We start from the raw sequence: 25,614 nt of genomic DNA on the forward strand, positions 1-25,614 counted from the left end.
CATTCGGCATATTCCGTGAAGAGTTAGATGTCCCGTGCAGGACATCGATCGATTTTCTGGTAACCACTGAGGCCACTAGTCTTCCTGCGAGCTTCGACGTTGCTCGATCACAGTGTCGTGGGTCGAACTGAGATTGATAAGCTTGGAAACGAAACAAAACAACAGGGGCAAGGTAAAAAGGATAAGCGAGAGGTAGATTTTTATCGAGCTGGATGTGTGTTTGACTCATTAGCTGTTGAAAGTTTCGAACTTTCGCTGTTACTAACGTTGCGTAGCATTAATTATTCTACAATAATGTAGCCAGTATTTCACACTGGAGAGTTACTCGTACCGATAAGTCTGAAAGTTACATTAATCAGACTATGAAAAGTTAAGCCACGTATCAAATGCTTTCGTGGCAAGAAGTAGATCTCATTATACATTAATTAAAAAGATTATGTACAAATAGAACGGCTTAGACAGATAGAAGTGTTGGAATAAATGTTATTAACTAAAGGTTGAGAAAGTGCGTTGAATCGAGCGGAAATTACTTTGTCTGAATATATGTTGTTGCAATATTAACTTGCGAGATATCTCGTTTACGATATGGGTCACAGGAAAACAAGAATCAATTCCCAAGGTATCTCGTCGATAATTCATGCGAGAAGGTTAAGTATAGATTGCAGCGTGGCCTGCGCTAATTGTTAATCACGCTTCGAGGCCTCCACGCTTTCCGATGTCTCGCGATAAGCGCTCGCGTATCTATACCGAGTTCCCTTGAGTCGTTTCCAACTTCGCCTCGAGGTTTATCTGATTTTTCCGGCAGAGAAGTTTGGAAGTTAAATGAAGGACTACGATTCGGTAACACGACATCCAACCGTGCGCTTTCTATTAAGTCCCGCGAAATGAAAGCGCGAAACCGTTTCATCCGGCGGGTTTTAATTATTCGGACGTAGCACGGCTCTCAGAAGGAGCCGTTGGTGGTGAAAGTAATTGAAATTTTTGCCGCGTTTCTATGGGATTTTCGTACGGTATCGCTGAAGAGGAAAACAGTAATCGTTTCGGAAAGAAGTTTGCATGTCTATCCCCGCGTCCACTTTCAAAAAGAGAATTCGATTCAAGAGGATAAAAACGTTTCTGTAAAGCGGAGAATATTTCAAAGGAATAATCCGGAATTTAAGTGCAATCTTTACTAATGAAGGTTTTTAAAGCTCAACGGAAAGAAAAGTTTGTAAAAATGAACAAAGGGATGATTTATAAAACTGAAATGTTTTTTTATAGCATAATGACTAACTGATGTGTCTGCATTTCTTTGTAGCCTTTGTATTCAGCACGTGCCATATTGGATCCCGTAAGCCAGTTATTCCACGTGCTCAACTAACACACAAACCTTTTCTTTCACGGCCCTCTTTTTTCAAAATTTTATAACGTGATATAACTGTGAAACTATTTTCAAATGTTTAATCAAAAAAGCAAATATCTCAATGAATTTTCAATTAAGTTAATTGTCTACAGTCAGTATATAAATATTACTGTATAACTTCTTCACGAAAAATTGTTGTATACAATTTTAAATCTTAATAATCGGAGAATATTTTTTGTTGAAAATCAAATTTAATATGTAAAAGATGAATTCGCTTTCATCATAAAATATTTTGGCAAGCTTGGTTTATAAAGAGAATAATTGCCAGTTGTAATAATCGTATCTTTTTCATTTGGAATCGCTGCAGCGGATTATTTGTAAAACCTTTGGGTTTTCTATATTTCTCTTCATCGCGTTGAAAATTACGCACACTTTCTTCCACCGGTTCTGCTTTGGTGTACTTGACATAGAACGAATTTCATTTACCCGTAAAAGTACATTATTGTCCCGTAGCTTTTCTGCACGGTGAACATTGTTCACTGTAATAAAAGTATGAAAAAATCCAATTTTCCTGTTTCCCGAGGTTGCTTTTCAAATACCTTGAACAAGTCGCGAAATTATAATACCTTACTATTGTAATTCATTCGACTTTACTTCATCCAACCAAACTATCAAGAGGAGAAATATTATTTATTCAACAATATTTGAACATACTTAACTCATTCGATTTTCGATTCAATTCTTTGAGTTACATTAATTTTGGTTTAGGCGTACATTAAATTTGTGCAAAATATGATAGCTGAAAGTGGTAGTTTTTTATTGTTTAAAGAGGAAATCTTCGTGATCTAAATTCTTTTTCCTTTATGTTTTGTATGAAATATTTTCCCTCCGTTTTCATGTACTTCAAAATTTCTCAAGCGTTAACACATTTGAAACTAATTTTTTATACAACGTAAAATTAAATGTTAAAATTTTATAATGCGCAATTCTTTCAGATATTCGTTTAGTCGCGAGACGTTTCATTATTTGAAAATGAAGTTACTTCAACCGAAACATCAAAGTTTCAGCCAAACTTTTCTGAGTTGTAAAATGTTACTCGTTAAACAATTTAAAACTAATTTCTTGTGTAAGATTCATTAGAAATTAAAATCTTTAAGCACGGTTCTCTCAGATCTTGTTTTAATTGTTTGAAATTGATTGAAAAATCGTATTTATGCATTGAGATTCTGTTGGCACAAATGTATGGAAACTAGTCAATCTTATTTTGATATATTGATTAATATATAAAATAGATAAAATACACATATAAATAATATTGATTAATTTAAATCAATTAAAATATATTAACTTATGATTAATAAACATTTTTTTCTTAAATAATATGAGATCACATCACTAACAAAATTTAATATTTCCTGTTTTCCAATCTAATAATTTTATATAATAATTTCATTTTTTATATTCTGTAATTAATATTATGATATAATTTTAGGAATTTTACCTTTATATATAAATCGTAAACGACCCAATCTTCTTATCAAAATTAAAGATAATAGTTGTTTACAAGTGTATATTCTACAGTTGTTTCAGAAAATAGAACAATTTCTAGTCTTAGTTATACAAAACGGCAAGATTTATTACAAGGTCGAGTAATAAACTTCAATAGGTATAGGACAATATGTACAGAAATGTACACGTCCATCGAGTACAGTTAACAGCGAAATTGTACCTATTCCTGCACCTACCTGGGATTTGCAGTTGAATCCTAGAAATAACTCGCAAGAGAAGAAAGTACATTTCCACTGCTTCCACCAACATGCGCCAAAAGGCATACCTATACAAGCACAACCAACCACAAAACTGCATCATTTCCACGACAACACGAACTCTCACACCAATGTCGATATAAAACACGATGCTCTTAGAAACGAGAACTTAATCAACTTCCTTTGGAGTCACGTGATTCTTTATTACAACTGAGGAGCTAAATGATACAGAAGTAATAAGAAAATACAAAACAACTATTTAAATAGAAAAGGTGCAAATATTCTTGAATAACTTATTAATTAAAATTAGAATTAATTACTTTTTTACTTATTATTTATAGTAAAATTAGAACTCAATCTTTGATAATACATTAATCAGTGTTAGAATAATTTATTTTAACTTCTCAGGAATTTGAATTACAATTGGAAAGTTCGATATAAATGCAAAATTAACGAGAAACGATTTTTTTAATGGAAAAGGATATAAATCGAACGTGAAATATAGTGAAAAACGTTAAAAATTCACTCATTATGGCATTTAGCGAGCGAAACAAATTTTTGTTGAAGTTTCATTCCTTCGGTTCAGTTTATAAAAATAAAAATTTGCATGAACATTCATAATCTATCATTTACAGACAAGACACGAATTTTTACGTGTAAATTTCCATCCGCCGTTCCCAAATAGCGCGAACAAAACGCAACCCTGTGAATTTTCTTTCGTACTGTCTCAATAACTTCCCGACGAGATCTTTTCGCTGCACACACGTCTCGCTTCGCTTATGACAGTAATTAGCCGTGGCACATCTATGATTGGCAAATAGCAGGATATTTGCTAGGACGATTTTGCGTTTGATTGCACCTAATTCGCAAACAGGGAGCCACTGTCAGTCGACGCATCACTGTTTGCACGAGAGCAGTTGGTATTAAACCGACAATTCGCCACTTCGCACTCCGAAATCTCCGCGCAAGAGATGGGTCGTGTGTGGACAAACACGCGGCTGCTCGTGAACACAGGCCTTTGGTTCGTTGAGAGAATCGGGGATCGTTTTCAATCATGTTAGGCGACGCCTTTTATGCACTCGTTCCATTATTGTGAGTGATAAATTCTTTTAATTGAGAAATTGAAGTGATAGATAATTTAAGTGGAAGTAAAAATTTTCTTTTACAGAGTAAAAGAAAGTATCTTTTACAGTGGCTCACGAAAGTATTCAGATATTTAACCATAGAAAATTTTTCTGGATCATGTGCATTACATGAAACTTCTGAAATCTTATTAGCATTGTCTCGAAACATGATTATATTGTGATTGTCCAAAAATTTACACTGAGTATAACTGTAACCTGAGTTTGTATCTATAACACGAATTGGAGCACAATTTTAATTGTAAATTTAATTATTTGTATTTTTGTAATCATCAAGACTATATATATAATATTTTGTATGTACGTAATATCACAGACACATTAAAAAAGATGTTGACTAATTGGTAGTTGAAGCCAAATGGTGAACATTTTTCTTAATAATTTGTTAATACAGAATAATTTCAATGAATAATCTGAATTTAAGTAGATTAAGTAACAATGTCAGGCTAGCAAATCCTACACTTATATGTGATATATAAAGAACATATTTTATTATTCTGACATACATATGTATGTAATGTACATATTATGTATGCTAGATAGTTTGGATAACTTTTTGATAGTTTTGCAAATAATAATGTTCTATGTTATTTCGTTCATAAACAAACAAGAATAAACTATGGAAATCAGTTACAGTTCTAAAGTCAGGCAAACTATAAGAGCACATAACACGTTTCCAGTTACGAACTCTGCATCAAACGAGCTCCAGTTTTGTTAGATTACGTTAAATTATATATGAGTATCATGATAATTCATTAGTGTAAACGTACGAAACATTTAATGAACAGAATGTATTTCTAGAATAAAATGAAATTCTTGTTTTCTAATAAACTATACATTTTTCTTATTATTAAAGAGTAATTATATTTGAATCAAATGTAGTAAGCATATACTAGGAACAAAATTTCATTTTACTATGTGAAATATTCTAATACCATTCAAAAAGTTTTTTCACAGGAAATGTGGTTTGAATCCGAATTTTTCAAGTACTGTGTCATTATGTACTTAATTTGTCGAAGCATATATATAGAAATTATAATAAACATCAAATTATAATAACAATCATAGCAAGAGGTAAACCTAGGTCTACGATTTTGAATAAAGAAATGATAATGTTTAGAATAATGTTACAATGTAATTGTATATTTGGAGGAAAAATAGATTAGATAAAGGTTCATGACCGTCGAAATTCAAGATTATCTGATAGTTTACTAAACTTATTGAAATATTTCACTGGACTCAGTTTAATGCAACAATAAGATTTATACTCTAAAGTCGCTTTAAGACATTTGTGATTGTAGAAGCTCTAATGATTTAGATAAAGATCTAAGATAAAGATTCTTTTAGATAAAGATCATTAACACTCAAATCCTTATCTAATTACTTATTTCTATAAAATTTCATAAACAAATTAAAAATTTTACGATTATAGAAACTATTTATACTTCTCTGAGAATTGTCTTATCTGAACAATTCGATCATCATGCTAACATTAGCAAAGCTTGTATTTTACTTCCTTCTGATGCGTCATTTCATAGAATAAAGTATACATCGTGCTCATAATGTGATCGAAAAAATGAAACACGAATGGAACAAAAAGGAAGGGACGGTAGATAACGCAAAAACGGCACGCGCCTCGTCCTAATGAAATATGCACCCTCGTTTCGATCGCGATCGACCACTGTCTAATAACTCGAAATACACGGTAAATCAAACACACCAGACACCGGTGTGTAATCAACGAATCAAATCGGTGGCCCTCCGTTCGCCGAAATCGATGGTGCAATTAATTTAAACGCTTCATCCTTGCCTTTCAGTCGCGTCATTTCGAGGATTGAAAAACCATGACGTGTAATGCGTACATACGTCAACGTCTATCATTCGATGACGTGTTACGTTATGCGTGAAACTGAATTATCTAAATATCGACATACAATTATTATTCTATTGTACTATATTCGAAAATCTTAGGGCAGTTATATTATATTTGTTTTAAAATCGGACAAATATAACTGGTAGTAGAGCGATATTCTTCCATAGAAACTGAGAATAATAAGAAAGAATCAGCTTAGAATTCTGCTATCTCAGCTAATCAAATTTTACTGTTTTAAATTCATAATTCATAAAGACATAATGGAATGATTTAAGGCTAGAAAGAATTTCTCGAGGGATATTAAATTTTTAAATTAAAATATTAAAGTTTATAATGTCTATTGAATAATAAATAAAACAAATTGTACAAGGAACTCGTTTAAAATACTAAGATTAATATTTTGAAATTAAAAGTGTGGTACCCTTAATTGACACATATGATAAAATCTAAATTCTCAAAATCTTTACTTGTACCACCACGACTTTCTACCAGCCATTTATTACTAACAATAATATTTATCACGTCGTTTCCGGATTCGGTTAGACCACACTTCTATTTAGTTTAGAGGGAACAAATCCTACTGCACTTTCATTTATCCGGTGTCACGGAAAATGTAAACCGGAATCCAAGCAGTAACCAGCTCGAACGATGTAATTCAACTGTTTGCACGTCAAGATTAAAGGGACCTCGGTGAGACGATCCTAATATTACTCTGTAAAAACGCGTTATAACGTCTTGACTCGAGCTAAAGCTCGCCGTTGTCTTCGATGTCAGACGAAACGAAGGAAAACACCGTGCACCAGTGGAAGATGAAGATTTAAATTTTATAAAGACTCGCAAGACAGATGCGATGGCGTAAATTATAGACACCGATGGGAATATCTACCGGCTGAATAATGCATGATCTCACGTTCGTCCAGATTATCCGTCACATTTGTCTAATAAAAATATTCACATAGCGCCGACCACTTTTCTCGTTCTTTTTACCTACCCTGTCCTGTTAATTTATTTTTGTGGAGAATCACGGAAGTAGCGGAGGATTATCGGTCTCATCTATCGCCGTTCTTCCAACGTGTCATGGAGGAAACGTTCATTGATTTGCCGAGTTATAGGTTGTTGTTTGTATTCGATTTATAGCGTTCGATATGGATTGTTTTTTATATTACGCATCAACGTCGACGAAGTAGATAAAGCGATAAGCCACGTTCTTGGATTGAATGGATCTTTCGTTTGTGAACGTAATTTAATTAATAAAAGAAGTTATTTAAATAACCTAAACGATTACGTATCCATGGTACCTAACGAATACCCTTAGAGTTTCATGGAAGATTCGATTTCGAGTGTTCGACTATATCCAACCATCTCAACAAGATTGTCTAAAGTCTATCGAAAGACCTTTGAAATTGTCATCCAACAACATCCAACAAGTTTAAGACAGTCTTTCTTCCGTGGATACCAATAGTACACATTGTCGGTAAGTTGGAGCACAACAAACTGAATGAGTGGTACCGATGCATGGCGTCGATAAATTTGCCCTTAACCGTAAGTGTTCGTTTCGATTTATCGTGTAATCGCCATCTGCCGGTTCATTACGTGGCCGTGGGTTCGCGGCTAAGGACGAGCTTAGAGTCACGCGTACTCATACACATTCAAATGGAAACGTGCAAAGTCGGCATTGTGCCACCTGCGCTCTTTCTTTTCCTTAGTCCTCCTCCACCAACGCTCTAACCGTCTGAACCACCTCCTACTACACCTCTAACCGCGCGTACCATGGCAAGTATAAATTATCACGGCGGAAGTTAGTCCAACGAACTCTCCTTATCCTTTCGCGTGATAATAATTACTCTCTCTTTCTCGGCCGGTCGGCTGGAAATAGGTTCTTTAGTCGTCTGACGGGACACTTCGTAGATCGTGCTGGAGATCCCTCGTCTATTCGCGCCGGAACGATTATTCCTTACGTCCATCAGCCGCAGGGGGGAAGATACCGGCTCCGAATCGTCATTTAAATAGGAAATTCGAAGGTGATGATCGGTTTGGCGCTCATTGAAACGGGTAAGTTCTGCTCCGAACTTGTTTACGTCTGTGGTACGTAGCTTGTGAATCTTTCGTAAATTTTAGATTTCACGGATCGAAGTAGGAGTTCGTGGTTTATGATGTATTCTTTATGATGTATTATTTTGTTTGTGCATATTACGGCATTTGGTGCAACTTAGATATTATATAATTATTATATCTGTACCCAAAATTGAAACAAATTGCGGATAAACGATGCCGTAATTGTTTAATATTTGATACTTTACGAAATAATATACTACTAACATAATTTACTAAAACACGCATGCATTATAATTTAAAATTCATAGCTTATACCAAATATCCAAGTTTTATTATTTTATTAAAAATAGGTATCCTAAGACTTCTGAGCTGGATTTAAAAATAATAATTACCATTTAAATGCTGATTACGTAACGGTACATCTTTACTCTATCGATATTGAATACTTTTCCAATTATAGAAATTTTGCGTTAAAATGCACAAAATGTTATACATGGAAAATATGTACTTTTATACGCTCGGTGCGAAATGCGTGAGAAAATCATTAAAAATTTCACGCCTGTTCTACGACACAGACAATGAAAATAAAATGTCACTAGTCATTTAAATTATTCTAAGATTCGATATAAGCTCAATACCAGCTACTAAGCTACGAGTTCGGTGAATATCAGAATTAAGATAAAATAGAGCACGTCGTAAGCTGGCATCGAGTTGTGCGAAAAGTTTGTAATTCCGGTTTAAAGCGGTGCCAACGGAAGCGTAGACATAAAATTGAAAGGATAATCGGAACAACGGCGAACGGAGGTTGATGCTCGCGAATTAGGAGCCACGGAGATACGGTGGCGCGCTATTATGCGCACCTTGCGGTGTAATCGGCCAGGCTAATGACTTAGCACCGAATTATCGCACGTCGCTCGACGTCCCCGTAAATCTACCGTTCTTGCTTCTCTCTAATTGCACGAACCTTATTACCCGGAATTAGTTACGAATTTCCTTCCAATTGCCGCGAAGAAGAAGGAGAAAAGGCCAGGTCAATTTAACATCCAATGCATGACACTGTGTTACGTAATAGCCAAAAATATTAAGAATGTTTTGCTGAGCGAATATAACACTGGTTAATCAAACCATATTTGTTATTATTAACGACAAGTTCTGGAGTAACTATTGTTCTGTAGAATATTTTTGTGGCATATGATTTAGCTACTCTACACTGGTTGCATTCAGTCGTTTAAAAAATGCGACTGATGAAAAGTTTCTGTACTTTTGTTACCTAGAGGCTATATAGAACACCAAATATTTTATATATTTTTATGTTTACTTAAAATACAGAGCACAGAGTCAAATTATACTTGTCTCCGAATATGTTTGTGACCATCTGTATGTTTTCGGGTGATGTTATACGAAGTGGCATTGTGAAATTTTAGATCATTATAATCTACTAAATGAATTTTATATTATACACCCTCTCGCAGCTATAAAAGCTAAAACTATGTTTTGTAGGTTGCCCAATGGACTGATTAAAATATGACAGCGCTGGCAACTACTCTCGTATTTACGAGCTGGAAAGCAGATGTTCTAGCATTTGAAGTATAAGCGAAAGTCTGTATACTCGTGAGAACTACGGCATGTTGGATGACCGCTCATCAACAGCAACTAACTAATAAACGCGACAGAGTCGATGCGTCCAAAGAAGTCACTTAAACTTGTTTCCTAGTTCAGTTCTAAAAGTACAAAATCCTAGAAGAAACTTAATAAAACACTCATAATGTGTGTTTAAAAGTTTTAGTTTGTTTAAATATTTTCAATAGAGTTAGCTCTTTTTAACGATTCTTGTTTATCACGAATCTTTTACGATTAATTTCTTATAAGAATTTGAATAATTTGCGATTGAATATTTTTGATTGAATAAAAATAATAATGACTAAGGAATATTTATTTTTGTCTAAAAACAACATATGAATGTTAAATACGACGATATTCGTTTCTATTCACAAGGCCACATTTATAGACCGTTAAATTCCCGTTTTCGTGGAACTGGATATTTTACCATTAGTGCACAAATAAAATTGGAACATGCTCCCTCTTTACAATATAGGATCCATTACCATAGACTGTTATTTAGATATATATCACCAAACATCATTCAATGTCGTTAACTTCATCTTCCTGGGTGTAATTTGTGCATATTTTTATTACATGCACCACATCCTCTGCGTTATTGAAATATTCAATTCTAATTTTGCAAACTCTACTTTATAGTTATACAAACATAATATATGAAAACCTAGATTATCCAGCAATTAATTCGATACTCTACACAAATCAACTAAATTTTCGAAAACGAGATTAACATTTTACTAAATACGATCACATTTATCCAATAACATTCTCCCTGAAGCTATCTCTATATGAATATACGAATCAGTGAACATTGCACCTCCTATATTACCAAGCAAATGAAAATTTCACCAAACGTGATTACGTTAATTGAAAACTTCCCATAAAACAGTCTGCGTAAATGAATTTTCTAAGTACCACACAAACATTTTACTAAACACGGCCACATCAATGCGAATAAAGGCATTTCACAAACTTATCTACAGCTACGTATCGAACAACACAATCGATCATGGGTCGATATTTGTCTCGTATTCATTCAAAACAATTCCAAAGCAGAATTGTTTCCAGTTACATATCAACGTGATTGTTTATCGAGCATTCGGCTCTCCTTAGATTGCCTGGCCGTTAAATGAAATACGAGCGACAAAACTGGAAAACGAGAGATAATTTAGCGAGTGCGGCACAATCGTTTCACGATCGATGAGGAAACTAAATTTACAACGCGATCCTGCGGCGTCGACGTGGTGCGCGAGTCAAGACTGACGCGCATTTTATGCAACTATATACGAAGCAGTAAAACGGGGGTGGCGATTAAAGAGATCCAGCGTCGCGATAAGATTTCGATCACCTCTCTCGCGCTCTCTCCAGTTCTATCGAGCGTGTCACGGCTCCGAGCCGTTCGTTTTTCTTTTTTCTCCCCCAGAAACGCTTACGTATTTCAGGAGGGTGACGTTCGAGAATGGATTGGCTCTGTTCGAAGCCGATCATCCTTCATCGGTTTTCTTTGGGATGAACAATGCCACGCGAGAAAATAGAGACAAGCAATTTTTTATGGGATAGGGTAGAGAATATCTTGAGGTTAATGCAAATTAAAAATTAAAGAATAAAGATATGTAATTAACTTATATGTATATGTTTGTCATCTTTCATCAGTTTTTAGGGGGATGCGACATGAAAAAATGAAGTTGAGAAATTTTCCCTGTGTTAGTGAGTGTTTCAATACTAACGAGAATGAGAAATTAGAGAAACGAAAAAAGCGACATGAAAAATGTAAAGGTAAGAAATTCTCTGTGAGTTAGAGATTGTGAGACTGAAAATCGAGATTTCTCTATGAAAATTATATTAATCTATTTTTTACCCAAAGCGATTTCAAAGCGAGGACCTAAATAGAATGAGAGTATGAAATGTCTTCACGTATTCTAATTGATACGCTGTTCTTTGGGCACCTGTGGATCGTAAATAACAGCTTATACTTCATTTCATTCATAAAACTTATGGAACAATGGAGTAGAACTATATTAATAAGTAGGAAAGATACGAAAAATAGATTAATGAAAAGAAATGAAAAATTTGATATCGATTAATGTAATTGTAAATATTATTGCTGTGCCCAGAAACGATTAACGTAATCAAATAATACGTGGCATCCTACAATTGGTGAGAATATCGATTTAATCGAGAAGCCAGTGGTTCTATATAAAAAAGGGGCAAGGATGGAAAATAAAATAAAATTTTTGTATCGAAGACGTTGTTTTCCATCAAATTAAGTTCAAATATTTACTTGATGCATATATATAATCATGGTATTTAATAAATCTCTTCAAAGGTATTACAGCTGTGTGCTTATGTTTGTGTTTATTATATTGGCTAATGCATAACGCGCAATGAAACAAGATATTCACGCACGATAAATTTTATTGCTTTAGAAATTATTGAAAATGTTTCCCCATTCTGTTGAGTACACAATTCTGCATTTCGTATTAAATTTCTAGGATATTAAATTTCGCATTATTTCACCAAATGTTAAAACAATCTTTCTTTTTAATTGCTCCACTTTTATAATTTTTCTAGGAAATGTAATTTAATTAATTGCAGATGACTCCATAAATAAAAATCGGGACATGGATTAGACAAATAATTAGAAACAATTTTCTCGAAAACAAAGCCTGGTATAAAAAGATTTTATTTTATATTTTGCAGTTATGTTAGTTTCCGTTTATGCAAATTTTGCTGTTAGTCAATTTGATATCATCCTCTTTTTGGTTACACCATCAATTATAAAGCACCCTATATAGATTTCATAGTATAATAAACTGAAAATGTAAAATAAAAGCATGGTGTATAAGTCGAACTATCGATTTCGAACACGTGAATGATGTACACATTTGAATAAATTTCACGAGAACGTGCTACTAGATAGTAATAGTAAATAATAGTAAAGATAATAATCTATGATTGAAGACACGTGAACGTAAGTAACAGAGTAGTTTACATTTATGAATAATTAAGCGTGCTTAAACGCTCCTTCCACAATTGAATTTTTCTAACCAACGCTAGAATAATTTTATTTTAAGCTTCCTATGAATTGCATTCCGTCATATTTTAAAATATCTTGCAGAAATAAAATCAACGTCAATGATAATCAGATTAAATAAATAATAATCAGATTTTGTCAGAAAATGGATCGTCTTGTATTAAATCACGTGTAAAAATAAGAAATGAAAGACTAGAATTTGAATATCTGGAACCAAGTTAGATACTGAACGAGTTAACATGAAATCTGACAACTGACACTAAGATGTCGTCTTCCATGTGAATGAAAGATTCACAGACGTAACGAACTGCATGCGAACGATGAAGGAACTAGGATTAAAGCCCCTGTTTAATCATCTGCGGAAGTGAGATCGAGAGATGTTATGCTTGCAAATGCTACAGGAAATCCAGGAAATAGTACAGAATAAGAAAACAGGAAATCTTGCAAGATAATTGCATTCTATAACTACGTGATTAATCTGTTATACCCGAAGCACTTTGTGTAATTCCTAACTCGAATACTAACAAAATAATTATATATGTTAGAACGATTACAATGCTTAGAAAAGTTCTATGTATTTTTTCTTTTAGTTTCTTCCTATTAATTGTATCAATTTTTTTTTATAGCTAATTCATCAAATGTTACAAATATTTATAGATTTGAAATTTTATTCAATTAAAATCCCAAAAGTTTTCGTCGTTTCGGAAAATACGAAGACAGCGTTACATACATATTTTATTAATTATTACCTTCACGTTCACTAAAGATCATGGCCATTTAGAAATATATTAAAATCCTCCTCAACAGAGAATTGAAAAAATCCTACATTTTTAAATATTTCTTTTTATTAATTTCATCGAATATTATAACTACATTTAAAAACCTTTTAAAACATCTGAAAACATTTAACAGAGTTCTTCATTGCTTCAAACGATCTTGTAAGAATTTTATCATAGTCCTTTACTCCCTTTTTATCAGCCATTACCTTCTTCATTTCAATTTCTCTACTAATAAATTAGATCCACTAAATATCGTAATTATTTACAAATATTTTAGAATCTTATTCAATCAAGATTCCAAACATAAGTACGTAAATGCTCATTAGTTCGGAAAATTCTATATTAAAAAACTTGCTACATAATTTCTTTATTTTCTTTTCACTAGCCATTTATATTTCATTTAAATTTCTTTACGAATAAATTAACTCCATCGAACATTCTATCACAAAAGTTTCAGAACCTTCTTTAACCAACATACTGCAAGTCATTTTTCACTACTACAAAAAATTCTATATATCTAATTCTACGTAGTTTATAGAACACAGACCATAACGAAATAACACTCTTTGTTGTCGGTAATTAACTTCGTAAAATATGTATACTGTGTTTAACGTGACACATAGATTATACAAGCAGCAGTAACCAACCACTCACTCCATCGTCTTCCTATGCTCCTTCGTTTAGACGTACCGTAACAAACCATTATAAGCCAGCTACAAACGGTCAGTTTACGATCGTCGTATTGAGATTGTTCATAAGACACTCTCTATCGTGACCAAATGGACGATGGAGACGATTTGACACACAACGATACGTGTCTCCTGTACACGTAAAATTTAGCACACGCTCGCTGGAAGTTGGCATTCAGAACTTAACACTGTTATATCGGACGTAAACACTAAAATATCCTAACTGCGTTATGACTTGTGGAAACGTTCGTAGTGTCCCTTTACGATTGGTCTTTTGATGAAATTTCAACAGAAACGCTATAATATTGCAATATACGAAATATTCTGTGCAGATAGTTGTCAATGATAGATTTGTTTTTTTAAACTGAAAGTGGTTTGATACGTGGTTCTATAGCGCATAGTTGTAAAAGAATTGAATGACAGGTTTCTAAAGACTGAAAGCTTTGATACGTGGCCCTATATCATAAAACTGTGAAAAAATTCAATGACACTTTTCCAAGAATTGAAAACTCTGACACATTGTTCTATAGGTACCATAAAATTCTGAAAAATTTCAATACACAACTTTTCAAAAATTGGAGGCTTTACACGTGGGCCTATATCACAGAACACACATTGATTCTGTTGAAATTCTTCTCATACAAATAGTCTTGTTCTGTGGTGATTCTTTGGATACAAGTATACTTTTTTGAAAAATTCAGTAGTAATTTTCCAAAAATTGCTAACTTTTCACGTGGTCCTATAGTATGTTATCACAATCGAGACTTTTAAATATAAACAGCGTTTTTTTTTGAGAGGTATGAGACGTTAAGAAGCCAAATCGTATAACTACACTTTTGAACAATTTTTAGCTGTACCTTAATTTTAGTAGAATCTAATTTAGCCTCTAATTTTACAGATGATGGTCAATTTGGCTTCTGCGTGGTACATATTCTAACAATTCGTTAGCATTGCATTTAGAGCCCCGACACTGATAATTAAATCGCGGATGTTTATGCAAATTCGTGTTAAAGCTAACTAAATTTGAGTAACAGTATATTTTATCTTCCAAATGTTATAATACACACATAAATTTTACTCTTGATGTTTTATGTATTTTTGAATCTACACCTCTGCTTGTCCGTTTTTACCTACTTACACTTGTCGTAAATGCATAGGTACACATACGAAGTACTATACTGGTAATCAACCATGTGTGAATCGAGTGAAATATATTACCAACAAGCCATTAAACTTCTAAGAATGTTAACTGCAACACTAACCAAGCGTCAGAACGTATCTTTCAAAAATCCACATCTCACATCCAACAACTTCGGTTCTGATAACAATTTTCCAAGAAACTGTCATACCAAACGTCTACAACCGAGTCTCTATCAAAAGCACAAAATGCGCATAAACATTCGAAGATGTTTTTCAAACATTCTCGCCAAGCGTCTGTTGATCATCGCCATCAGACAAATGTCAGCGAAGAAGGATCTCTTCACTTCTATCTCCCCTCAATCCACCAACAAAAGGCAATAGATTCTTCCTCTCGTATAAACGTGCTTTTACTTCGAATTTCGTTCTTCGAATGTATAGGAACACTCCTCGAGAACACTCGCAGACATTAACGAGGGTTTCCGCTCGTATACATTGCACGTCTCCGTTAACTATTCAAGTAGCTTGCAAACATTCGTGAACACTTGCGCGCTCTTATAACTGGCTTGTAAACGTACTTAACCATATTACAACGCGTTATCAAAATATTTTCTCAAATACTTTTTTTAAAAGAAATTCCAAGAGAAAGATATGACGAAAAAATGGTTCAATTTCACTGATAATGATAAAAGAACTTAATGCAAAAATGTATCGGCTGGTCAGGTGATGTGGTCGATTTACCTGAGAGCGGATCGTTCAGCGCGGATGCCCATGTCGCGATGCAGAGAACCGTGATCGCGAAAACTGGGAGCATATTGTTACGTGGACGACGCGGCTACGTCAACTGGCTGGTGTAGGACGAGCGTCCCGACGCTTTGCCGCCAACAGTATGACGCATGCGCGTCGCACCTGTGTGAGACTCTACCAAGAAAATATCGTAAAAATATCTGTTTACAATCGTCCCGGCGACCAGGCACGCCGACACGAGTGCCTCTTCAGGTCTGCTAGAAGCGAATAGAGAAACTCTCTCTTTGTCTTCCTGTGAACCGCGCCAGTAACTTTTCATGCTAATTACATCAACCGGTAATTGCTTTAAGATTTTCCTCTCTATATCTTCAGCCTTTCCACGTTCTAAATCAGTTGAAGTCTTAAAAGCCGGTTAATTGCGTCGGAAGGCCGTGTCACGGATTTTTCTGTTGTGACATGGAAACGCGAGAATGAAATATTTTAATCGAGCACGAGCTGGGCTAACTATGATCCTGATGTGTAAACGGGATGTTTTGAGAAGGGAAGGGATATGTGGGGGACTCTTGTGCGAGAATTTGATTTAGAGAATGAGATTTGGTGCGGTTCTAAGTTGGGTTTGCGTGTAACATGTGCTGTGAAATAGTTTGTTGAATTTTTAGAGATTTCTTTCCTTTTTTAATCTAGAAGTGGAATCGGAGAATTGAATCTTAATGAATTTTTATATGTTTGAGAAATTATATTCGCAGCAAAAAATTTCTTCGTGGAAACCGAAATTGCCTTAAAAGCAATTAAGACGAGTTTAAAATATAATGATATAAAGATGTAAACATCGCCGAGTCATTTTTTATTCTATTACCACCATGATAAAATAAATCCTAATCTCAACTTTGTTGCTTCTTCTCAATTCTTCTCCTTGTTACCGTTTATCCATTTATGTAACAGCCATTTAGGAAGGATTTAAAAGCATAAAGTTGTACAATTTCCTGTTTTCCTTATCCCTTCATGTATACGTAACGAAATTTCACTTCAATTTCTGCGGGATCACCCGTTGTTTCGTATCGCGGTAATTAATTATCAAGTTGAAAACTGCAACAGCACGAATCCAACTTTTCTCTATCTTCCATCACTTTTACTGACGAAAGTTATTATAACAAGCTTTAAGAATTACTCATGCATTGATGAATATAAATTACACCGTACATTGAGAAGTTTAATCGAAGTTTACGAGAAGCTTTTCGCGCCACTATTATCGGCCGATCTCGAAGAATTGGAGACACCAAATAGACGAATAGTTTCGTCCAGCCAAGTTTCCTAGCTTAATTTGTCAACTGGGTCATTTCGTAATCGAAATTATTCTGTCGACTCATCGCTTCGCGAGTTATCTCGTTTCGTCTATTGGCCATAGTGACAGAATCGATTTTTGATGAATATCGAGTTTATATTATATATATAACATTATTATTAATGTTAGTATAGAAATGTTGAACTGCAGAATTTAATAATGAAAATTTCAACTCAAACTCATTGCACGTCAGAACTCATTTAATAATATAATTTAATAATGATATTTAACTCATAAAACGTTAATAATACGCACATATATTCAATGCTAAATTTAGTATCAATTTTAAATAAATCAGTAACATTTCATAATATGTCCAACAATAATTGTAATTTAATAATACTAGTAATATCTAGTAATAACTTAATTAAAATGCAACTTTTAGTCCGCTGGATAAAACGGTTGCAAAACTCTTACTGAAAAATTCCAACTGTAATCCTAAACTCCACTCTCAACTCTGGTCTCGATTGAACTTTGAACTTACGCATGCATTTTCCCAACCATTTCTCCTTGCATATGCACATCCTTTCTTTCTCTACTTCTCAATCTTCTTCACTCGACGTAGTAATTCTTAGAATGTCTACAATTCAGGAGTGTTCATCCAAAATCTTGCGCACTCGCATACCCTTTGTTCACATAATAATCTCGAGCACTTGGTTAAAACACTCTCCTTTCACACTTTTAACACTTCAGACTGAAAGTCGGATTTTCTATGCGTCTTATGACGCATGATTATAATGCTTTCTATGGCACAAGAATCGTTGCTTCATTCCTTTGTGTAACATTAAACGATGTTATAGTACAGATTATTAAAATTATTTAAACATCTATTGTTCTAATAGGAACCGACAAGTATGAAATTCCATTTTAAGACGATAAAAGTGATGTCGAAATCTCTAAAAACCGTCTAATAGTAAAACAAAAGTTGAGAGGGTTTTGAGAAAAAGATTTATAGAACTATCTATTTAGGTTAAAAATCATTTTTTTTTCTTCACCTCGTAAATATAAAACAAACGAAGTTTATGGGCTATTACATTTACCAATCCAAATGTAGCTATGAAAAAACTAGAGCTAAAACTCCTAAAATGATGTACTGAAATCACCATTTTGTTGTATGTGCTCCTTTTCACGAAATCTCTTGAATTATTAATGAAACGTTACAGCTCTCTCGGTCGTATAATTTTTATGAACAAAATCCTCTTGAAATTTTCGTTAAAAATACAATTTTTGTAAAGAATAAAGGTAACCAAGACGATCGAAATAATCAAAGATATTGCCTTACCAAATGTTATAATAATTATTTCTTATAAATTACCATGAGTGCTATTTATCGTGATTAAACAGTAAAGAATCGTTTCTACCATTTTTAAATGTATTTCTCTTCATCCTGTTTTCCTTGTCTACAGCTGGAAAAAGTTTCCATGCGTCCACAATGCTTTTATGACGTTGTTTATACGGAATATGCTGCGTCGTTTTGCCGCTTCATCTCGCTGTAATCGAGGCATTAGGCGCTGCAGTATCGTATAAAGCAGCATATGTTTGATTATGTTCGTGTATATCGCGTCAGATATCGTAATGACTGCAGAGGAAAATGAAACATTCCAGCCGTGCAACGGGGTCCGTGGAAAAGAGGATCAGAGGGAATCGAACGCGATCATTTATAATCTCCGTAAGGACGATGCTCGATACGGATATACGAGGTGAGTCGTAAATAAATCAAAAAAATAATTTCTTTTCTTGCAAGGAATATTCTTTTCATATTTGCCATACGTATTCTTGAGATTTTATTTCATTTCGTTACTCGTATTTGTTGACTTTTCTTCGTGTTCATTAATAAATTAGGACCATCGATATGTACGTATCTTGTTTTGAAAATCGATTCTATACATATTAAAATAAAATGTGCGTGACAAGGATTGAGCGAAAGTCTATTAATTTTACGTATAATAAAATGAACTGACATAAATTAACGTTCGAGCTCTATATTCTGTCCATAAATAACTTTTAAGATATTGAACGCGCGAATAAAATAATGACATAGTAACACAGTTTAGAATATATAGCGTGAAAGTTCGTATAACGTGTTATTAATTATCATGTACCATACAACTATCATGTTTGAAGTAATGTGTTAGAACATTATATTACTTCATTTTTCACCGGGTTTAATGAACTTCGCACGACAATTTACGCTGTCGTCGCAATACTAATAGTCATTAAAATTCTACGAAATATTAAACATTATATTCACTTGTAACATAAGTTTTCGAAAAATGAATAAATTATAGTAAATGAAGAAAAATGATTTTTGAAGCAACATCAGTTCCTAAGTACAGTTCTTGATATTTAGTAACACTTTATATACTACGCAAGGGAAAGATCCTTTATGCAATTTTTGAACGAAGGACATGAATGCGTACGAGTCACGTCGTTCCCTTATTTGTTCACACGTTGCATCTATACAATTGCTCGAAGATTTCAATGAAACTCAACGTGCAAAATTCTCTCTTTAAGAAAAATGAAAAAAGAATTGTATTCCTCTCTAGAAAATGTAATTTCTAAAAATCGATTTTTGTTTCCTTTTATATATCTCACTACACACGTTCAAACATTGAGTTCAAACTATTAGAAATCAATGTCTCAAATAAAATAAGATACAAGTAATTCATCTGAGAAATATCTTTTACCGAAACTAGGATCGCACTCTTTGCAAAATTGTACTGTTCTAGACAATAGATTCTCTATCTCGCTAAGAATTTGACCTATTTATTCGAACCTTTCGCAGAATATTCCAAAAAATTGTTTAAAGCTACCAGCACAATCTGCCTGTTACTTTATGGCTAGAATTTAGAACAGAAAATCAAATATGCACATAAAAATCAATATTTGCTATTCTTATCAAAAATTCGGGATTTCCGCGTTATCGCCCATTTAATTCCACGTGTTCGGTGTTTTAAGCTTCACAAATTCGGAATATCCGCTTACGTTTAATGATTCGACACGTTCGATTCATTTAACAGCAATACAACAGAAAAATAGGTTCGACGAATACACTGTACATATTGTTAAATGTATCGCAACATTTTCTACGATATCTTCTTTTTTTTTTTCATAAAAACCGTGCTCGAAAATCCTTTAATTTACTTTCATACAAAATCAAATTGGACCAATAAAACATAACGTGTTACCAGGGTAGAAAAAATACAGTACCTAAATTTTACTTTTTTCTTTGACTATCGGGGCGTTCGTGATCTCGAAAATCGACCACAACCGAAGCGTGTCGTCGAAATAAAATTTCGTTTGGTTATATTTTCGATCGGTGACGCAATCAATTCACGTGACCCACATTGAATGGAATATGACTAGAAGACGCGAATCAATTGTTGATCGGCCTTTGAAAATCTCGTCGTGGCCATAAATCCATTTGTTGCCGATAAATCCGAATTGCCGGGGTAAACACGCAGGCAGCAACAATAAAATACGAAGCAGCTTGCTGTGCGCATTGTTACGGAAAACGATTATTTGTTTTCGCTATTCCACATAACTTTCCCGCGCTTCGATGTGTCACAGAATTTTCGACCTCTTTTTTTCTTTCTCCGTCTCTCTGTCCCTCTCACTATTTTCTGTTTTTTGTTCTGATTTCCTTTTTCGTCGTTCTACCTATTATACTCAGTGACACGCACGCCGCCGTTCTATTTTGTCTCGTTGAAGCCAGTCGTGCGTATGATTTGAGGATCGTGCACGACCGATAGTAATCCTTTCGGTGACAATAAGTTGCGCGTGAATTTCAGTCTGCCGAAAAATAGACAGTTTTCCGGCAAGGTCAACACAATTGTTGGTGCGTTTCGATTTATAACTAACACTATGCTCGATGGTCAATTCACTCGGTCTGGTTAGTGTTTTTAATGCATAACTATATTCAAATACATTAACAAAATGTATTTGAAATTTTTTTATAATGTAGGTAAAATAATATAATAATAAAATATATAATAATAATATAATAATAATAAAATAATATAATATAAAATAATATAATAATAATAAAATAATGTAATATAATATATGACGCAACATGTCTTGGTAAAAATAAGTTAACGCGAGGAAATAATTTTTCGATACAAACGCGTTTAAAATTATGCGATTTGTGACGGGCTTGTTTATTTCGTTTCCAGCTTCATTACGTAGATTCAAGATTGATCAGAGTATGTGTAGACGTTACCATTAACGTAATAACTGTCTACTTTCATTAGTAACACAATTTTAATTGCGGATTGTGAAAGCAACAATTATTCTAGGAAACTGGGATTGGTCTTATTGCAAATAGCATACGTTTGCCTGTAAAAGAATATGAAACAGTCGAAATCGATTTTTTTTCACACCTTAAGCACATTTTACGAGAGCAGGTCACACATTACATAAAAGTTTTCTATAGCAACTGTTTAAGTACTTTCGTGAGCCATTATATGTACTGTAGGATTACATTGAATTCGCGACTCCATTACGTACCATTAGTGTGATTAAAGCAACGAATGTGCACCAGTCCGGCCTTAATAAATAATCCTAATAATTTCTCGTATTATGTCATCAACCCGCTTCAATCTCTAGCTGTACGCGGCAGTGTTGATTTTTAAATGTTCCCCATAATAGTACAGCCTCGCGTGATAATTCAGCCTCGCCACGGATACCATACAAGGTCCGCGTGCTGCTAGATGGAATCGCACCTCCGGCCAGATGTTATTACGCGCAATTGCTTTCACTTATTACAGGCACACAGTTCCGGTGGCGTACTTTTCCCGTAAAAGGGAAAACGCCCCAAATATGAGTTTTCTTCGGTTACAGTCTACCTTCAGTGTTGTGACCAATGCTTAGTTTGATTTCGTGGATATTCAATTTTGAGGTGAATGTTTTTATATTCGTTCTATTCGACTATTTTTATTGACTGTTTTAAATGTGTATTTTTGAAATAAAAAATAATTTTTTCTGTTTTTGTTTCAGTTCATTGTTTACAGGTTAAATTCTATAATATTTAGGCCACATTGATCCGCTCTAAATAGTTTGCCAGTTGCTTGATTAAAATTTTCTAAATTATCTGGAAATCTAAGTTGTTTTTAATTGCATAATTGATTTAAAAGAATTGCCTTTTGCTGTTGATATAAAAATATTGTTAATGTGATATAAATACTTCTTGTTTAAGTAGTATTTGATATGTAACAAGTATAGATTATAGTAGTTAGTTGTATAGTCAAGCATTCTATGTATACAGGTAGATAGATCGACATTAACGAAAATCGAATGGGACGCAGAACAATTTAACTACGTGAAATGCAGAAACTTTTAATCAAAATTGTTTTAAACCTATTTCAACCGGTATTATGTTCGACATCTCAATAAATGATAGTCATTTAATTTCTCTATAATTACTGCGTTACATAGTTGCCTTTTATCTAACTGATGTTTATTTAAGCCTTATGGAAGTTTCATATAAAAATTTGTATATAAAAAATGTATATGAACTTTTGTAACTGGTTACGTGATAATATATGTCCTATACTCTAGAAACATTTACAAATTGTTCATGATTTATATGCAACGTTTTGCTCAACCAGCACGAATGAGTAAACATATTTATATTTAAGCGCATTTCCTATAGTTTCCGCGATCAGTAAGAACTACAAAATGCTCTTATGACATAATAACGTGAGCTTTAAACATTTCGCGTGTCGGTCATGCCGATGTAAAGGCATTACATTCGCGATCTAGGCACAGCGTTCCACGAGTTACTAAACACGCCATACTATCGTTAATGCTGTTATGCATGCGGTATTATTTTATTTGCATGATCTTACGTACACTGACTCATCATTTCGGCGCAGACAACTTAGTAAATCGGGAATTTATTCTTTCCCGTGTCCATTGATTTGCAAGCAGCATTACCAGAATGTCTATTACTAGTCGAAGATCTAATGCATTTTTTAGTCTAAAACAATAATGTTCCTTTATATTGGAAAGGAAAAAATTTTAACTTGGAAATACGGTGATGTTACGTGCTTCCTTGGGAAGTAAGAAAATGGTCGGAGAAATTTAGAAGTAACTTGAAAACAACGAGTTAGCTAGTTAAAAAGAACTTAGAAACTGAGCGTAGAAAGCATGAAGTTGGAGATAAAATTAAGTGAACGTAGACGGTTGCAATACAAGTTTAATTAAAAAGCAACAATGTTTATGCTGACTTTAGCTTTATTTAAGTATACTTCTTGCTTTCTAGGTACAGATGATTTAATCTAAAGCTGGAAGCTACATTATTATTAGAAATAAATCACGTTCAATTAATCAGGTAACCAGTTCGAGGAAAAAAAAAAGGATTCCAAAAACAAAAAAATATCAAAAATAAAAAAAATATTCGGACATCTTTTATTATTGATTTGAAACGCAATGAAATGTTTAAATTTACTTAGAATAGGAAATTTAAAGAAAATATATCTGTATAATAGAAAATATATTTTTAATCTGTTTAATAATATATTTCATATTATTCTGATAAGCAGAGAAGGTCACTAGTTCATTTCTATTTTTAAGAACAATTATTTGAAAATAGCATCGCACAGTCGACAACTGGAAAAATTTCAATATGAAGCAGATAAAATCAAAATTGAAGGATGCCAATTTGAGATGCCATCTTTGAAAGACACGTTTAGCTATTATTAAAAATAATTTCATATTTAAAATAGAGATGATAAATATGGAAAAGAACCAGCAAAGTACTGAGGAAACGATTTATTAATCCATCTGTAAACTTTGATGAAGGGTTGTAAAGGGAGTCACCTGAAGGGGTTGGAGCCTAAGTACCTATAAACCAAATAATGAATTTAGCATAAAGTATATTAATGTTCTAAATGAAATTAACGCCAAGGTGTATTAATGAAATAAGTGAAAATGTGAAAGGAACGATATTCATAATGGATTTTAAGGAAGAATCTCTCTTATAACGAAGCAACGAACCAGAGTATACGTTATTCTGGACTGTACGTAAAGTGGTATAGCAATTTAATAAAATATAAGTAAACTCATTTACCCTAACCACTGTACAGAAAGTTCTATCCTATCCCATTAAAAATAATTCCAAGTATTCTCTGTACAGTTTATTTTAATAATAACCTGACTATTCCAGTGGTTTTGTACTTTATACCATTAACAATTTCTCTGGCTCTATTTTTTCATTCTGGATGCCTGATAAAATTAGAAAGGTATCTATCTACCGGTGGACAAAAATACCTATTTTCCAAAAACATTCTTTTCTTCCTGTCTAAATTTCTATTTTCACTGACATTTTCAATTACAGAAACGAACAAACGAAAGCTTAAACGGTAAACTGTACGTAGAACACATTCCAACTTTACAAGACGAAACGTTTCACTGTACGTTAACTTGCAAGTCTTGCGTGGCTAATTAGCTTAATAAAAAATCTACGCCTCGTCTTGACGTACTGTGCAGAATTTATTCATAAGAAAAAGCATCGGGCCGCTTAACCGCCGAGTAACTTAGTCGAAGTTGAGTAGAGAGGATTTGTGCGGAAATCTTGGAGCGACCCTCGTGCTACCTTCTCGAACGTGTAACGATCCTCTTCCCGAAAACAACGAGCTTGCGTTCCCCCGAGTTTAACAAGATTGTCGCGTGCACATTGGTGCAAGGCACGTGGTTCGGTACGAGTGTGTTCTCGCGGTCGGATTCTCGAGACGCGGCGGGTTCGGGCATCGACGCCAAAAGCTGCAAGGATCGATTTCAATTTAGCGGCCGTTTAAGCGTGCACGCTCGTGGCTAACGAGCTTTCGAAAGTCGTAGATAGCCGACAAGTTGGCCTACACGGACGGCCGCGGCTCGGAACCACCCTTCGGAACTTACCGCAGTCGGCCGGCAAGCATCGCGAGCACACGTGTAACACGACACCGATAACTCCCTCTACATACCTATAGAATGTAGTAGGTAAGTGCACTAATATACAGGGTGTGATAATTATTTAGTATAGTATACAGCTAATCAATTTCAATGACTCACAAGTATAGTGGCTGCAAAAAGAATTGCCATCACGTT

General features: G+C 33.9%; 1 protein-coding gene across 2 annotated transcripts in view; it reads right to left on the minus strand.

Moving 5' to 3' along the window:
- LOC126866079 (lachesin-like) overlaps window positions 1-16,295 on the minus strand; it is a 156,939-nt gene extending 140,644 nt beyond the window's left edge. For both annotated transcript variants that reach the window (XM_050619181.1, XM_050619180.1), the window contains exon 1: window positions 16,179-16,295. In XM_050619181.1, coding sequence (XP_050475138.1) covers window positions 16,179-16,251 — 73 coding nt within the window. In that variant the 5' untranslated portion in view covers window positions 16,252-16,295. The remainder of the gene's footprint in view (window positions 1-16,178) is intronic.
- Between the last annotated feature and the right edge of the window lie 9,319 nt (window positions 16,296-25,614).

This window comes from Bombus huntii, chromosome 5, assembly GCF_024542735.1.
Source record: "Bombus huntii isolate Logan2020A chromosome 5, iyBomHunt1.1, whole genome shotgun sequence".
In the NCBI taxonomy this organism is placed as follows: domain Eukaryota; kingdom Metazoa; phylum Arthropoda; class Insecta; order Hymenoptera; family Apidae; genus Bombus; species Bombus huntii.